Genomic DNA, 15193 nt, shown 5'->3' with positions numbered 1-15193 from the left:
CCACAGACCTTGGAGTGTTTCCACCTTCCACCACAGGAACACAGGCTTACTGGTGTCCCCCTGATCAGGAAGATGACGATGCTGTTTGGCATTGCTGTTTAATTCTTTGTTTTAGAACAAGACGGGGTCTAAGGGGTGAGGGAGATAATATGATATAGATACACAGGCAAATTTTCTTCCTTAACACCTAAATGTCCATGTCATCAAAAGAAAAGTAAATGGGGAACATGTCTTTTGGGTAAATATCAGCTCTTTAGCAGAAACCCTCTCTTGAGTTACAGAGAGATTGGGAAAGAATTCATATTTAGCTGAACTTGCTGTTGTACTGGAACCTTTTCTAGGGCAAAATATTTCTATTTCTTTGTCTTGTTTGTTAAAAGAGGAAATGTATTTGCTGTCTGTCATAGGAAGTTGATGGTAAGACTGGTGCAGACTATGATTTCATTCAATAAACAACACGGGCAATGGGGTAATATGATCTCTCTCTCTCTCAACATCTTTTTAATTGACACAATAATTTTATTTTGTCTTTTTAAATATGTATCAGACAGCTTTCTTGTTTTCCCAATTATTAGTTCTGTTGGATTTTTGTCACTGTTTTCAGGGAAAAAAAAGATACTAAAGACTGATCTCTGGGGAACTAGTTAGGTTCCATTTTGAGGAAATATTTGCAAGGGCCCTTTCTAAGAAATAATGTGAAGTCATTTTGCAATTCGCTCAAATTGTGGGTGAGAGAAATCCATTTGCTTCTGTAGATGTGTTTGGAAACCTAAAGTTGATGAATTTTTCTCCCAGTATAAGGATTGAACCCAGGGCCTTCATACTGAACTACAGTCCCACCTTTTTATATTTTGGCTTTGTTATTTTTTCTTTTCTTTTCTTTCCCTTTAAATTTTGAGACAGGATCTTACTAAGTTGCCTAGGCTGGTCTCCAATTTGTGATCCTCCTGCCTCAGTCTCCCAGAATACTGGGATTTCAGGCCTGAACCATAACACATAACTAAAGTTGGTAGATTTAAAAAAAAAATATCTTGTATATGTAGAGAAAGTTGAACATTTTATATTGGTTAAATTGTAGCCCCTTAACCCTAAGGATTGGTATTCTTTAAAATCCCAGGTTTAAGCCACAATTTCTTTTTCTTTTTTTTTTTTTTTTTTGGTACCGGGGGATCAAACTTGGGTCTTTGCACTTGCGTAGCAGGCGGCAAAACCACTGAGCTAAATCCCTGGCCCAAGCCAAAATTTCTTTATTGAAGTATGATAATTAACCTGTTGTTTGGTCAAAGTTTCAGAATAATAACAAAAATAATTTTTATTTGTCATCTTCCAAATATTTAACATGTAGTAAATCATTTAATGCTATGAAGTAAATATAGCTGTCACCCTCATTTTACAGTTTAGGAAGTAGAAGCCAAGTAACTTGCCCAATCACGTAGCTAATACATGGCAGAGCTTGGACTGCAACCTGGTCTTGGTCCTGAGCCCACGATCTTTACTACTCATTTAAAAATGGAATTATTACCCAATGGAAGAAATTAATAATTAATATATTGTCTTTCCATTTCTCATTTGATTTGACTATCCTGAAAATTTTATTTCTTTACAGAAATGGGAATTTTAAAAAGAGAATGACTAAATAAGCATTTCTTGTTAGAAAATGCCTTCTCCTAAGATGTAAGAGTTTATCTGGCATAGTGGCACACACCTATAATCCTAGCTACTTGGGAGGCTAAGGAAGGAGGACCACATTTTGAAGTAAACCTGAGTAACATAGCAAGACTGTGTCTCTAAATTATTAAAAATAAATAAATAGAGCACTTGTCTAGCATGCATGAGACCCTGAGTTCAATCACCAATACTGCAAAATAAAAAGATATAAGAATTTATGTTCTCTTCTTAACATTTCAGTCTCTCCAGCCCAGAGAAAAACTAGTTTGTAAAATTAGGCCACATATTTCACTTAAGAAGGTCCCAAGGAAGCACACATTTCTTTTCATAGGCAAATACAAGTATAATGGCAAATGAACACTCCATCTACTCTGCCTGTGAAATGTTTCATTTAAGTAAGAAAGAAATGTGGCCCAATCAAATGCAAAGCCCTTTTTAGGAACACCTTTTGGAGGGGCTTGCTGTGTTTTCAAACGCGGTCTTGACATTAAGATCTGAGTTCTAAACTACCCTCCTCACAATGGATCTTAGAGCCCAGCCAGATTAAAAACATCAGGTTTCGTCCCAAGACTTAGAATCTGAATTTTAGACCTTAAGGGATTTTGAGATAGCCTAGAGTCTATCTATCAGACAGGTGAAATGGAGAGCCCACAAAAAGTCCCTTCTCACATGGCACCCAAGTGGCCGAATCTCCTACTTCTTGCCCAGAATTCTTTCTGTTTTCTTGCCTTGAAGCTTTTAAAAAAATTCTGCCTTCCACCAAGTGCTGAGATTATTTATCTTCTCGAGATTGCTTCGATGTCTATGGCCTGCTTTCCATGCTTACATTAATCTTCCAATTTTTTGAGCTAATGTTTTGTCATCATTTGCCCTTTCCTTGAGGTGACCACATGGCTGGTAGTTCTGTCCGCCCTGATAGTTCATTAGATAGTCCTGGGGTGCCACAGAGTTTTGAAAGACCTAGGAAAGGAGAGCAGTCTGAAGAGACCCTTCTCTGACCTCCCAAATGCACAGGCCCTGGTCCCTAGCTCCTTAGAAATAGTAGGCTTGCTGGGGGTAAGGAAGACTGGCAGATGCAGTCCTGGCTTTCAGACACCCCCAGACTGGAAAACATCCTTCGGGGGGAAAATGATGACATGAAATCTCTTGCTGTGGTGCCTATCATTTTGCTAGGGACAATGAAAACACAGTCTGTCATCCTTGACATTTTAATTGAAAGAAAAGCTTACATAGATTTCGGCTGTAAGCAGTATGTTTATACAAGTGTATAAAGAGGAATAATCTGTCAAGTTGGAAAACTCTTGATGCTGTAGGACTCAGTTTAGTAATTGAACAATCCAACATGAGCTCACACATCTTACCTTGTTCCATGCCTCAATAATTTTTAGTAGAAATACTTTACCTAGAGGCATATGGTTATTAACAAGGAGGCACGGCTTGCTCAAAGTCTGGAATTATTAGCTCATGGCAACAAGCCTGCACTGGAGGAAAGACTGTTGGGTCTTTGTTTTCACAACTTTATTGCTATTTTGCCATCTTATTTTCAAATTCTAACTGATGTGTTGTGTGGGAAGGTTTTTGTTTGTTTACTTTTTTAAGGAAGAAAATAGAAGTTGACATAGATGATTGATTTCTTATGTTAGCAGTATTCCATTATTTTACTACTTCATGGAAAGTCCAGGGAGCAGTGTGAATATCAAAAGAAATGGACCATGAATTTATTTTAGCATAAAAAGTCAATAGTAATTTAGTTATGGGAGCCATCAAGGTGTGATGGGGGAAGCTCTGTTTTACAAGCTGAATATAAGTCTTGCTCCCTTTCATGACCCATGTGACCTTGGGCAAATATAAATGTATGTGAGTTCAGTTTACTTCTTAGTAAACTGGGGATAATATGACCTACCTACCACATTGCTTTGTTTCAGATCTCATAAAATTAGGGATATGAAAAAACTTCAAAAAAATATGAAGCATTATTCAGGTGGAGTATAAAGAGTTTTATGCAACTGTTCTATATTGGATAATAATTCTTGTTTCAGTACTATATACACAAAGGGAATTAGACAGTGCAATTATTCTAGTATCACTCTTGCCTTAGTAATACGAATATTCTGGACAAAAGATTGTTTCTATGGAATAAATCCTCAGTTTGGTCCTTTTTGTTTGTTAATGTTTTTGCAGTACTGTGGATGAACTCCAGGACCTTGCACATGGTAGGCAAACACTCTACCACTGAGCTGTACACCTCCAGCCCTGGTTCTTTATGCGCATAGTGATGGTAGAAACAGATTCTACTCTTTTCAGTTTTTATAGTTTTAAAACTCCAAGTAAGAAGCCTAGAAAATTCTGTCAGTTTTGTGGGTGAGGTTGAGGAAATAATGTACAGAATCTGTGAAAAACAAGAACCTCAAAATTACTCAGAATCTAAACATATAGGCATCTGAAATAACCATTTTCCCTTCCAAGTGTGTATTGCTAATTGGTCTTATTGGTATCACTTAGAAACCATAATTAGACTCTCAAGAGAGCGCAGTACCCTGAAAAGCTTTCTTAACTAATGAGGAAATACTTGATATTGTAATATTTAGCAATGCATGGTGGGGAAATAACTGACCTAATCAGAACATTGAATTCAGTGAAACATACCATTCCCTAACTATTCTATACAACTGGGAGTGTCGGTCATTTGGGGAAGAATGAAAACTCATTTTGAATTTAATTAATTTTACATTTACATTCTCATCATTTAGTTGTCTAATTGATTTCTTTTTTAAAAAGAATACATCTATAAAAACTGATGGCCAAGATTTTTTTTAGTATGCCATGTTAGAAACAGAATGTAAATAATGCTAATACGTTACCCTCTGTTCCTGAGGATATCACAAATCAACATAATATAAAGAAATGCTTTTAGTTGTCTTTCCTGTAACAAGTTTTGTTTGCTCCTGTCTGTGATTGAAACTTTCCCTCAAGTGACAGATGTATGTCAAAAGGCTATGTACATGCATATGTGTATGTATAGATGTATGTATGGGCATCTGTTTCGATGGATAGGTGGGTAATAAGCCTTACATAGAGTATTCTCAAGAATCTTGCTCATTATCAAATGAAGGAGTTCCAATTATTAATCCTGAACCTGGAGGAAATTACTATTACTAAACATTATATACTTTGATGTACAACTGTTGTCCTTTCATTAGAGTTCCCAAACAGAGTGTTAAGACAGGAGAATATAAAACAAGCATTGCCACTCTATACCTATCTGACTTGCATTATCACCTCTGAAGGAGATAGATTTTAAGACTCAGTGGTGACAATCTACTGTAGTATTTTGCAGCAGTTGGAACCAGAGGTCTCTTCAAACTATGAAAGGTCATGGACCTTCACAGGCCTCCTGGTCTTATTGTCAGTCCACACTCCAGAGGTCCCACCGGCAAGAAATGCTCTCTACACTTCACTTGCTGATTAGAAAACACTCATTTCATTGATACTGGCTACTTACATTCACTTCTACACACATTCTACTAAAAAAAAACCCTGAATGTAATTTGTATGCATTGACATAACCTCTAAGGAATGACTTTATATTCTTTCCTATTTTCACATATACACCTCCCTAACTATATAAATCTTGACTAATTTATGACTAATCCTTGTAGGATATGTGTAACTGTGATAGTTAGCTATATTTCCCAAAGAACTCTCAGGCAAAAAAGAGTGGAAAACTTAATCTTCTCTGGAATTTTAAAAGCAAAGTGAAGGAAGAACATGTTGGCGTTCTTTCTACAATCTCAATCCTCACTTCTTTGTGAGTCACCCAGGAAGGCACATGGTCTCCACAGAAGCAGCTCCTCATACCCCTCTTACGGGGCTGCAGATAGGGCTGTGGTTTCCTGGAGCAGAGGAAAGCAAACATCCATCACGCCAAGCTTATCCAGTTCTTCACATGAGGGGGATTCCTTTTTTTTCTTTAGAAAAAAAACTAATTCTAGAAGTACAAGTTTCTCACGTGACATACCGGATGAAGTTGTTTAACATGGAAGATTCTGAGGTTCTGAGAGGTCTTTGTTTGTTTGTTTTATTTTGTTTGTTGTTATATCTTTAATTTAATGGTTTGACATTTATATAGCTCCCCAGAGCAAAAACATCAGGAGATTGAGAATTTAGCTGGGGAGGTCACTCGTTTGCCATTTTTAATAAACACAAATAATTCCCCTTTCCCCTCAGCTCCACATTCCCTGGCTCATTAAATCAATTTAAGGCCTTAATTTTTTTTTTCTTTTTGGCAAGTTGAAGCAGCAGCTCCAACTATGTATTCCCCTGAGGAATGCTTACCCAAGTCCAGCAGGTCAGGCCCAAATCAGTTTCTGTCAAACAGCCTAACACCTCGAGTTATATAAAATGAGAGATGGGTGAAGTGATGGGGCTGTGCTCTGGACTCACCCCTAGAAGGGCTGGCCTCGGCACTGTGACCCACAGTCTGGCTGCTTGAGTTTGTGGCCTGACTGGATTTTTCTGTTCACAGTGGAGAAGTATGAAAAATTCAAAATGAATTTCTGCTAGGAATTTGTGAATGGGGTTTTCTCTGCAAATGCAGAAAGTATATCCAGAGCAGGGCCAGGCGGGCTTCCAGGCAGAGAGGTGAGGGAGAATGTGGGTGAAACACATGTACTCAGACCTCTAGCTCTAAAATGCTTTAAAGGCTGAGTTCCCAGTAGACACAGGATTCCACCACCCTGGCCCTTTCCTTAGAAGCAGGGCTGGGAGGCTTCCCGCCTTGTCTCTGTTAGATAACAGGGCTCAGGAAATGAAGTGGAATTGGTATATTTACTAGGAAGCAGCAAAGGAAATCAGGCGTGTATTTTATTTGTTATTATTTCCCTAATATCCTCAATTATGTGTCTCTCCCTTCACTGGCTCTGATCTGCTGCACATGTGACGCGGGTGTGTGTGTCCCCACTGGTTCTGGGCCTTGGTGAATAGGCCCAGGGCATCAGGAGTAATGTCTGGTGTTTTTCCTTTGTTCCCAGGCCTGTCCCAGGCTCTCTATCTTCTCTGCTACATCTCCACAACAGACAGAGACAGCCCATGCCAGCCTCCATGCCTGGGACCCTGCCTAACCCAACCATGCCTGGATCTTCTGCTGTCTTGATGCCGGTAAGAGATTCTTGGAGTCCCATTGAAGCTTCTCCCAAGTGCAGAGGCTCAGTGCTCCTGAAAGAAGGAAGGAGAAGCTGAGATCTAATCCAACTGCGAAGCAGGCAGCAGCTTCTGTGTGGAGAGCTGAGCTGTGTGCCTGTTTGCCTCGAAGGCACAGCTGCTCATCTCAGGCATTTTGCTGGCCATCCTGTCCTTTGGCACTTTGCTAGGAGGCAGAGCTCATCTCTCTGCTAATGACTGGTGAAGTTGCAATACCCACGGAGAGGAATTTGCTCAAGGAGATCATGTTTTATAACCACAGTTAGCCCTGTCTGTCTGGGTGTTCCATATCTGCAGTTTAACCTACTGTGGATTGAAAATATCTTTTAAATTGTACCTGTACCAAACATATACAGACTCTTTTTTCTTGTCATTATTCTTTAAACAATACAATACAGCAACTATTTACATAGTATTTGCATTGCAGTAGGTATTATAAATAATCTAGAGAGATTAAGTATATGGGAGAATATGTATAGGTTATACGCAAATGCTATGCCTTCTTATACATCGAGTGTGGACACCCACAAAGTCTGGTATAAAAGGCAAGGAGGAGTGTTCTAGAGCCAATCTCTTTTAGCTGCGAGGGATGGCTGCACTCCAAAGTCCAGTTTGGCTTGTATACACTGTCCATAAACTGCCAATGAGCTAGCCAATACGTTATTATATAATTGTAATAACAATAATAATGATCATGTATAATAGCTGCTAATATGTGTTTATGCATATCATGTTCCGTAAATCATGCTAGCAACATTTATTGAATGCTTATTGTGTGCTGGTCTCTTTCCAAGCACTTTGTCAACACATGAAACAATCTGTGAGGTAGTCCTATTACTGCCCCCATCTTTTGAATGAGGAAAGTAAAGCGACTAACTTGCTCAGCTGAGAAGCAGAACAGCTGAATTTCGAACCCAGGAGTTTTGGCTACTAAGCCCATTCTTTCACTACTGAAGTCTATGTGCATTCTATCCCTTCACTTTTCCAATGAGGAAGACACTGTTACTCCAGTGATTTTACAGATGAGGAAATGAAAGCACAGAGTGCTGAGTAACTTGGTGAAGGTCATATAGCTAGTGGGTGATGGAGTTGGGATTTAAATCCAGGTAGTCTGACTACTGAGTTTCCACTTATAATCATTATATTATACTGCTACTCTCTGAAATGATAGATAAATGCAGAAGAGAGATTTATACTACTGCGGAGGAGATGTTGCTCTCCCTCCATGGGGCCTCCTCCCTGTCCTTCCTCATCCTCCTTGGCATGGTATTTTGGGGAACATGGCTGGTATTCTGGCTCACAGAGCCACAAGAGTTCTCAAAAGCCCTAGAGAAGGTGGGACAACTCAGTTAAAATCTTTCCAAGAGATTAACAAGGGCTCGCAGAGCATTTTAACATTTTTACGGAATTGTCAACATTTTTATGTCATCTTATTTTCCTGGAAATTATGTGGGGATATGGTAGCAATAATTATTGAATATCCACGTTACAGATGAAAATCTGAAAGTTAAGAAGTGGGAGGGAGTTGTCTAATGTCACATAGTTTGTGAGTGAAGAGTTGTGACTGGAACTCACGTCTCAACTCACATTGAGTGACTTAGATCATCCCTGGTTGAACAGTTTGTTCATTTTCTAAGGGTAGGCTGTGGAATGGAGAAGGGCTCAGTTTGGAGAAAGGGACCTTCCCATTACAAAGACTGGATGGTGCAAGCTGGAAACGATCTTTGTGATCTGGAGCTAGAGAATGGGTGATCAAGCTGATTGATTTTACCCATAATGCTCTTTTGTAAATGAAGAAAAACAGCACCATCAATGCAATTCTCCCAGCTTTTGTTCAGCTGAACAAATTGCAATTGATTTGCAACAGAAGCTGTCTTCATTTAGATTCTAAATCCCTCTTGTCCAATATGGTATTAGTTTCCTTTTAGAACTTTTATACCTTATCCAGAAAAATGCCACCATAGAGAAATGTTTGTATGTATGTATGTTTAGCTAAGCTGTGTACCATTCCCAGGGACAAAGGTAGGACACGTGGGCTGAAAGGGCCTAGAGAAAAGGTATCTGGCCCTGGTCTCCACATTATCTCTTCCTAGAACTTGACTTCTTGTTGATACTCCAGGATAGAAGCAGAGATTCAACTGCATGGGCAAGAGCCAGTGTAGACAAAAAGGCAGGGATGCCAAACCCATGTCTGTGGTGTGAATAGCTACCATGACAGTAGGTGTCAGCCTAGAGCAGCAGTTCGTAACTAGGGGCAATTCTGTCTCCCAGGGGCTATTTGACAGTATCTGAATACATTTGGTTGTCACATCTGGAATGGAATGGGAATACATTTTGTTGTCACATCTGGAGTGGAATGGGAATACATTTGGTTGTCACATCTGGAATGGAATGGGAATACATTTGGTTGTCAGGTCTGGAGTGGAATGCTAGCACTAGTAGGCAGAGGCTGGGAATGCTGTTAAATGTCCCATAGTACTCAGGACAGCCCCATAATAAGTGATTATTTGACCCAAAATGGCAATAGTACTGAGCTTGAGAAGCTTTGGCCTTGAATGCTGCTGATGTTACTAATGATAATTAATATAAAATCTCTAAGTATATCCTAAGAGTTTCAGGCCCTTGAAATCCAACCCTTTTCTTCATTAGTTTCCTGTCACTAGCTAAGGTTTATAACTTTGGCCTTCTGAGGATGGCAGAGGAAGATGAGATGCCTTCTGAGGAAAGGCAGCTTCTTTCCCTAGAGTTCCTGCCCTGGGAAACTGTAAGTCCTAGGGTTAAAAGTTGAGACTGTCTTTCGGTGAAGGTGAGATTGTTAACTGATTTGTAATGCATACTATCAACTCACACATTTCACAAAGCCTTGTTCTAAAACAAAATGATATAGTCATTCATTCATTCAATCATTCATTCATTCCAAAACCCTGTTGAGCACCTTCTATGGGCCAAGTACGGTGCTCGATGCTGAGGATGTAGGAAGAACAGGACAAAAGAACAAATACTTCAGTGGGTTGTGATTTCTCATCTCGAAAGTTAAACTAATAATTTAGAAATATGAACATCCATTTATTCTTACAGAAGTGCAGCAACCTATGAAGCATCTAGCTCTTGTTTTTAGTGTGTGAAGAAGAGGGAGTTCTCTGTTTTTGTTTTGTTTTTTGTGGCGTTGTGGATCCAATGCAGGGCCTCAGCATACTGGACAAGTACCCTGCCATCAAGCTACGCCTCCAGCCCCTGCCTGGGTATTTTACCTGTAATGCTGAATGTTGTCCAGCATTCATCAGAGCCACTCCATCTCCTGGCCTCTTAATTTCATTCACCTGATCAAAGCTCAGCTTCTGGTGCAAAGACTTGTTAACACAGAACACCAAATCCTTTCTTTGTAGAGACCCCTCCTGACACTCTGTTTGTATGACAATAATTAACAAGATGGAAAATGCAATTTTTGTTTATTTTCTTGGTGCTGGAAATCGAATTCAGGGCCCTGAATGTACAAGGCAAGACTCGTTCAGTGAGCTATACCCCAGCCCCCATTTTTAAAAATAGAGAAATCAGCCTGTTTGGAACTAGTACTTTGTGAGTCATGGAGTAGAAACAATCATAGATGAACACTTCCAAAAAAATGGGAAGGATTGCTGACCGACTCTAGATCCAGAAGCCACAAGCAGCCTACTCTCACCTCTTTGTATAGCTAGTAGCTTGGAAGACCCTGGACAATTACCCATACTTTTGTAAGAGCCTTCTTTGGAAAACTGAAGGCAAAAGTTCATCTGTGCTTGGATTTCTCTCTTTCAAAGGGTCATTATTGAAGTAAGTAGTCAAATGCTATTCTGACTCTCCTATCCCCTGCCTCTGGGAGTGGGAGTTATAACTAATATGCATTTTTAGAGCAATGGAACTATTGAAATTTTCATGACTTAACAATTAGGGTACATGAATGAACTTAATGGCACTGAACTTAATGTACTTTACTTAATGGTATTTAAAAATGTTTAAAATGGTAAATTTTATGTTAAGGATATTTTACCTTAATTAAAACAATGATTTCAAAAATTAAATGTATCTAGACTGTCTGGAGATTTAGGGGATGCATTGAGAATGAATGTTAGGTTTTACTGAATTGGTAAGACCTCAAAAAGTTTTGCTGAAGTGCTCTGGAATATTTAGAAAATTTGCCTTGGGTAGCTCCTTTTGACTTACCATATCCATCCCTTGCCAGGTAACTGATCAATTAATTCAGGCTAGGGTGGAGGCAGAGTATCTCTAGTCATTCAGGTGAAAACTTATAGCTCACACCTATGCTAATTCACAGACTAGGGCCCTAATTGAGCTCCTGCCCCTGAAGGCAGACACAAGCAGAATCACAGTCACAGAATTTCAACAGTGAAAGGGCCTTTCAGAGACTTTTAGTTAAATGATCACTTTCAAGCTTCCCTCTTAGCCACACTTTCCATCTTCCATGATTTGAAACTAATAGAAACTTCCCATAATTTCCAAGAACTAGGCTAACTTAGAGCAAATGCTTGATTCCCCCAAATTTCCAACCATTCTCTTCATTTCCATCTTTTGGTAAATGCAAACATATTTGTATTAAATAATCTATTTCCCCCTAAAGAAAATAGTTATTTTACTGTATGATAATAGCATTAAGTATACTTGATTTAGCTTATTCTATGAAAAGTATTAATTTTCTACTAACAGAAAATAGTTAACCAGATACATCCTTCTTAGACTGAAATGGAAAATTTAATGTACAAGTTGAGCATCCTTAATGCAAAATCTGAAACATTTTGCCAACATGATGTTGCCTGATGTGATGGGTGACACTCAAAATGCAGGAGCACTAAAAATATTGTATAAAATTACCTTCGGGCTATGCGTAGGAGGTGTTTATGAAACATAAGAGTTTTGTGTTTAGACTTTGGTTCTGCCTTGAGGCTATCTTATTATATTTAGGCAAATATTCTAAAGCCCGAAAATGTATGAAATCCAAAACACTTGTCATTCCTAGCATGTCAGATAAGGGGTGCTCAACCTGTGTTTACTTCTTAATAGGAACACCCTGAAGACAAAAATGGCAGTTCAGGTATCTGAGTAGTGTTAATCCTAGATGGATGATAAGTGGAAAGAGGATAATGTGTCAGCATTGTTCCTGTGTTATCTAAAACCCACAGTGGCTCTCTTCACCTATCCAAAGACCCAGCTAAGCAGTGAGGCCTGAGAAGGTAGCTCTTTGGAGTCTTGAGCAGGTGAGGGAGAAGGAGGAAATGCCCTCAGGAAGCAGCTCAAGTATCAGGGCTGGGTCATTTTGACTATTTGATGAGCTAGAGCAAAAGGATGACCCATCATATTGGAGAATATTATTTTAAAATTAAGTTTATGTTTTTCTTATTGCCAAAAGATTCCTGTTTGCTGTATACATTTTAGGGGGAAAGAAATGTCAAAACTATCCTGAGATGAGCATTTGGTGTATTATATATATATTTTTCCTTTTCCATGCATACATTGTTTCTTACAATCATAAAGACAAGCATGATTGGTGATAGTTGGAATGTGTGCATAAGTGGAATACTCAGTAATTTTGTTTAGAAATGATTTACCAGGACAACAGTTGTCTTGGACAGGAGAAATCTTCTACAGAAGGTAGTGCTTTGTATGATTCTTTGATATGCTTGGGTTCAAAGCTCAGGAGTACATTGCTGAACATACACAAAAACCTCCAGTTTTCTCAGGAGTTCTTCAAGAACTAAAGGATCATTTGAAGGGGAAGTGCACCTTTGTCTGTGGCCCCAACTGCCTTTCTCAGACTTCTAATTCTGTTGCTTTCCTTTCTCTTAGATGGAGAGACAAATGTCAGTGAACTCCAGCATCATGGGCATGCAAGGTCCTAATCTCAGTAACCCCTGTGCTTCTCCCCAAGTCCAGCCAATGCATTCAGAAGCCAAAATGGTAAATAACAACTATCATCATCCATTTACTATTTCATGACTTTCTTTTGATTTCTACCCTGACTCCACAATGTCAGTTAAACCAGCTAGAGGGTTCTGTCTTTGTTTTGGTGAACAGATCTTTCTCTGAAAAGGCAGTTCAGAGACTGGCTCTCTTTCAAGGATATTTATTATAGGCCCTTGATATCAGATAATCGTGTTCCAAACATTGGGTTGGCATGTGGTGTTAAAGAAAGGGATATTTTGAAGTTAGGGGATATCCATGGGAGTTGGGGTAGGACATGTTCAAGTGTATTTGCTCGCCATATGAAATAACAAAAATAATCCAGAGTTCCAACATCTTCCTCAAAGTAGTTATAGCTTCAATGCCAGTTTCCTGTTCCCATATTATTAAAATAGACGTTTGATTCTTAAGCACACATTATTATGGAAATATTTTGCATTTTTTGTTATAGTTGTCAGATGTGACGTTGATTTGAAAAGATGAGAACTTTATTTTCTCGCAGCCTATACTGCAAAACATGACTTGAGGTGACAACCTTCAGGGATTTTTAACATATGATATTTGTGTGCAGTGAAATCAGTCTTTCCAGTGTCGGTGATAGATTTATGCATCTGTATTCTCTAAATAATATTAAAAGCAGTGCATGTCTATCACTGCAATATAAACTTACTTATACTATTTAGCAGTTAGTTAAAATAAGATATTTAATTTTTATGTACTTAAATTCAGATACCACAATTAGTAAATAATCAAATGATTGCAAAATATACCATGCAGATTTTTTGTATCTGATATTTGATAAGATGGTGTTTGCTAGAAGTTGGAGATTTATCTGGCCTGCTTGCTGACTGGCAGGTTAGGGACTATGTTGGTGTAAAGGTGCTTTTGACAGCTCTGAAGGTCAGCCACCAATTCCTGTCCAGGGGTGAAGTCAGACCTAGGAACTTCCTTTTTAATGTCAGCAAGAGGTTCTTTTGATGGCTGCGTTGGTTACTTTCTCTTGGAAATTTCACTCATTTGATGGGCAGCTTCTTGACCCGAAAAATCAACTGAACTCCCAGTGTTGGCTACCTTGGGCAAATAAAATCTGTGGTCAGGAGAGCTCTCTTTGCTGTGCCACAGCTCTATGATGTGCCAAATGGCACCAGCACCCACAGCAGAGCTCGTTAAATCTTTTTGGAATTGGCAAATATTTTTTCAACTTAAGCCCTGTGGAGCCAAACCAAATACTTGCTGGCAGAATAAAGTTCAAATTGGCATCTGTTTTGGAGACCAAAGTAATGCCATTTACCTTTTTTTTTTTTAAAGGAAAAATAAAAAAGTGAACTGTAAAGGTACTTAAGAAAAAACAAAATTAAATTCTCAGTGCAGGTAGAATAAGCGCTCTGGGTCTGAGATGTTAAGCCCCAGTTGGATGATTCCTGAATCTTATTTCCCTCAGGGTCTGTACCCACTTTGAAAAGCTTTAGAGGGATGCTAAAAAGCAATTCCAAACCAAATTTCTCTGCCAGTTGATTTTCACTGGATTTTATGACACTACTTGACTCAGAAATGCCCTGACTCTCTGCTTGCTAGCAAAGAAGAAACATGCTTCCAAAGGTAGTGCAGGTTTATAATTATTTATGTGTATGAAATAAATCATATGATATGGCATATCAATAGTGAATAATGTCAGCTGGAAACAAAAGGGAATTGATCTGTACTTATAAAAACAGTGTCACCCCTCAAATGTTTGCCGAGTTAAATTCACTGAGCAAGCACACCACTCTGCTGATTCACGTTCTAAGTGAGTAAGTATTTCCAGGCCCACAGTGTCTGGGCTGATGAACTTGATCGTGGAGTTGGGGGCTCAGGGACCACAACTATTCTTTTTGCCCCAGCTCCCACTCCTGCTCCCCCTGTAATTTCCAAAACAGTAATCCAAAGGGGAAAATGATATATTTGCCACTTACTTTTGGGAAAATAGCATTTACTTAGAAGCTTGGAAAAGTGTTAAATGAACTTTAATGTCACACAGCATCTTTGTTCTTATTCTGCTTGCTTTATTTACTGGAGAAACCAGTTATTGCCATCTATTAGCCATACAGTATTTTCTAGCAACTTTTGGGGCTGCTTAGATGAAAAGCTTTTATAAAACCCCAAATAGTGAAGAAAAAAAAAAACCTTCCATGATTTTAATGTCAGCCAGAGCCTCCCCAGGCTTCTCTGAACTATGGGTTTTGTTGTTCTATGCCTAATTTTCTTCCTGTGTAATACTGGAATGGATTCCAGATTTCAACTGAGACTCTTGTTTCACTGTTTTCAAGGACTTTTCCTAAGGTCACACACGGGCTATTGTGATGAATGCACTCGGCAGGGTGTGTTCTCAGAGCAC

The 15193-nt window shown here is 38.9% G+C and overlaps 1 protein-coding gene across 8 annotated transcripts in view; it reads left to right on the top strand.

The window, feature by feature from the left end:
- The window catches only part of Creb5 (cAMP responsive element binding protein 5), a 418076-nt gene that overhangs the window by 308863 nt on the left and 94020 nt on the right, over positions 1-15193 (top strand). For 7 of the 8 annotated variants that reach the window (XM_004839496.3, XM_087206598.1, XM_087206596.1 and 4 more), the window contains 2 exons: positions 6699-6825; positions 12706-12816. In XM_004839496.3, the coding sequence (XP_004839553.1) occupies positions 6699-6825; positions 12706-12816 (238 nt within the window). The remainder of the gene's footprint in view (positions 1-6698; positions 6826-12705; positions 12817-15193) is intronic. The other variant, XM_087206594.1, reaches the window with a different exon arrangement.

Source organism: Heterocephalus glaber, unplaced genomic scaffold, assembly GCF_053883595.1.
Source record: "Heterocephalus glaber isolate CG9 unplaced genomic scaffold, H.glaber_assembly_v1.0 deba00000676, whole genome shotgun sequence".
Taxonomy (NCBI): domain Eukaryota; kingdom Metazoa; phylum Chordata; class Mammalia; order Rodentia; family Bathyergidae; genus Heterocephalus; species Heterocephalus glaber.
Note: the sequence above shows the minus strand (reverse complement) of the source record. Positions and strands in the feature narration are given on the sequence as shown.